The 1204-nt window shown below is 50.3% G+C and overlaps 1 protein-coding gene across 1 annotated transcript in view; it reads left to right on the top strand.

Annotated features, from left to right (window-relative positions):
• The first annotated feature begins 375 nt into the window (after positions 1 to 375).
• The window catches only part of CIBAR1 (CBY1 interacting BAR domain containing 1), a 26448-nt gene continuing 25619 nt past the window's right edge, over positions 376 to 1204 (top strand). The window contains exons 1-2 of the mRNA XM_045288056.1: positions 376 to 380; positions 1063 to 1083. Of these exons, the coding sequence (XP_045143991.1) occupies positions 376 to 380; positions 1063 to 1083 (26 nt within the window). The remainder of the gene's footprint in view (positions 381 to 1062; positions 1084 to 1204) is intronic.

The following is a 1204-nucleotide window of genomic DNA, read 5'->3' as shown; positions in this document are numbered from 1 at the left end:
AAAATCATACTCACTGCCAACGAGTCAATGCTCACAGTGACACAACACACACACACACACACACACACACACACACACACACACACAGTGGGTTTCTGAGACTGTTTACAGGAGTAGAAAACCCAGGTGCTGGTGGTCGCAGCCCAACTGGTAACCAGTCCACCACCAGGACAGACACATTTGAGTTCTGTTGCACATACGGTCACCATGAGCTAGACCCAATTCCACGGCAGCTAATGATTGTTCTTTCAACTCTAAGGCCCATCTAGGTAGGGGCCTCTTTTTAAATCCCTATATTATTGTCAGGGTCTAACACAATTATGATCCACAAAGAGGAAGTAGGCCAGGCCTTGCAGAATACTGGGAAACTTAAACATGAGGTGATAAGCATTGTTCTCTCCAAAGACAATCTCCAAGATCCCACGATTTAACCCAGAAGCAGACAATTTGACATGATGAGATAAGCCTAAATGTTGCTCTATAAAGAATCTTGGTGGCACAGTGGTTATGCCTTAGGTTGTGATCCTCAGGGTCAGCAGGTCGAAACCACCTACTGACTCCGGGGAAGAAATTAAAAAAACAAAACAAGGCTTTCTAGTGTAGTCGGGAACCCATAGGGGCAGTTCACTATGAGTTCACTCGATGGCAGTGAGTTTGGTTTTGATTTTTTGGAAACGATGCTAAGCACAATGTGGGAATTCAACTCATCCGCAGCCCCACAGGAGAAAGTTGAGGCTTTCTGGTCCCATCAACAGCCTTGGAAACCCTCAGGGGCTGTAAGTTGTGTGTGAGTCGGAATCCCTGACGGCACTTTTAGTGGGAAATGTTGAGAAAGCAGAGCCTGGACCCTATAGGCTTTGAGCTTCACGTTTACCTCCTGGCTATTGATTAAGAAGGGGGCACGATGCTGTAGCCTGCGGTAAAGATCCGCAGCCTGGGAAACCGTATGGGGCAGTCTACTCCGCCCTGCAGAGGCCTTGGGAGTCTGGCCTAGGACTGTGGTGGGCGGCAGGACAAAGCTAGTGCAGTCTCCTCCCTTTGTCTTCTTCCTAAACTGCAAAGATCTGCAGGTTTGGGGGCTTGGTAAGCTCCAAAGGACGGCCCCAGGCCGGGGGGGCTGCCTAGAGATCCACTCCCCGGGGAGGAATAAGCTGGGGTGGGGGACCCCCGACTCCAGTTTGGCTGCCGGGGCGCCAGGCTACTT

Source organism: Echinops telfairi, unplaced genomic scaffold (genome assembly GCF_000313985.2).
Source record: "Echinops telfairi isolate 266 unplaced genomic scaffold, ASM31398v2 ScPeMD7_1;HRSCAF=3_0, whole genome shotgun sequence".
NCBI lineage: Eukaryota > Metazoa > Chordata > Mammalia > Afrosoricida > Tenrecidae > Echinops > Echinops telfairi.
This window is presented reverse-complemented; position numbering and strand designations above follow the sequence as displayed.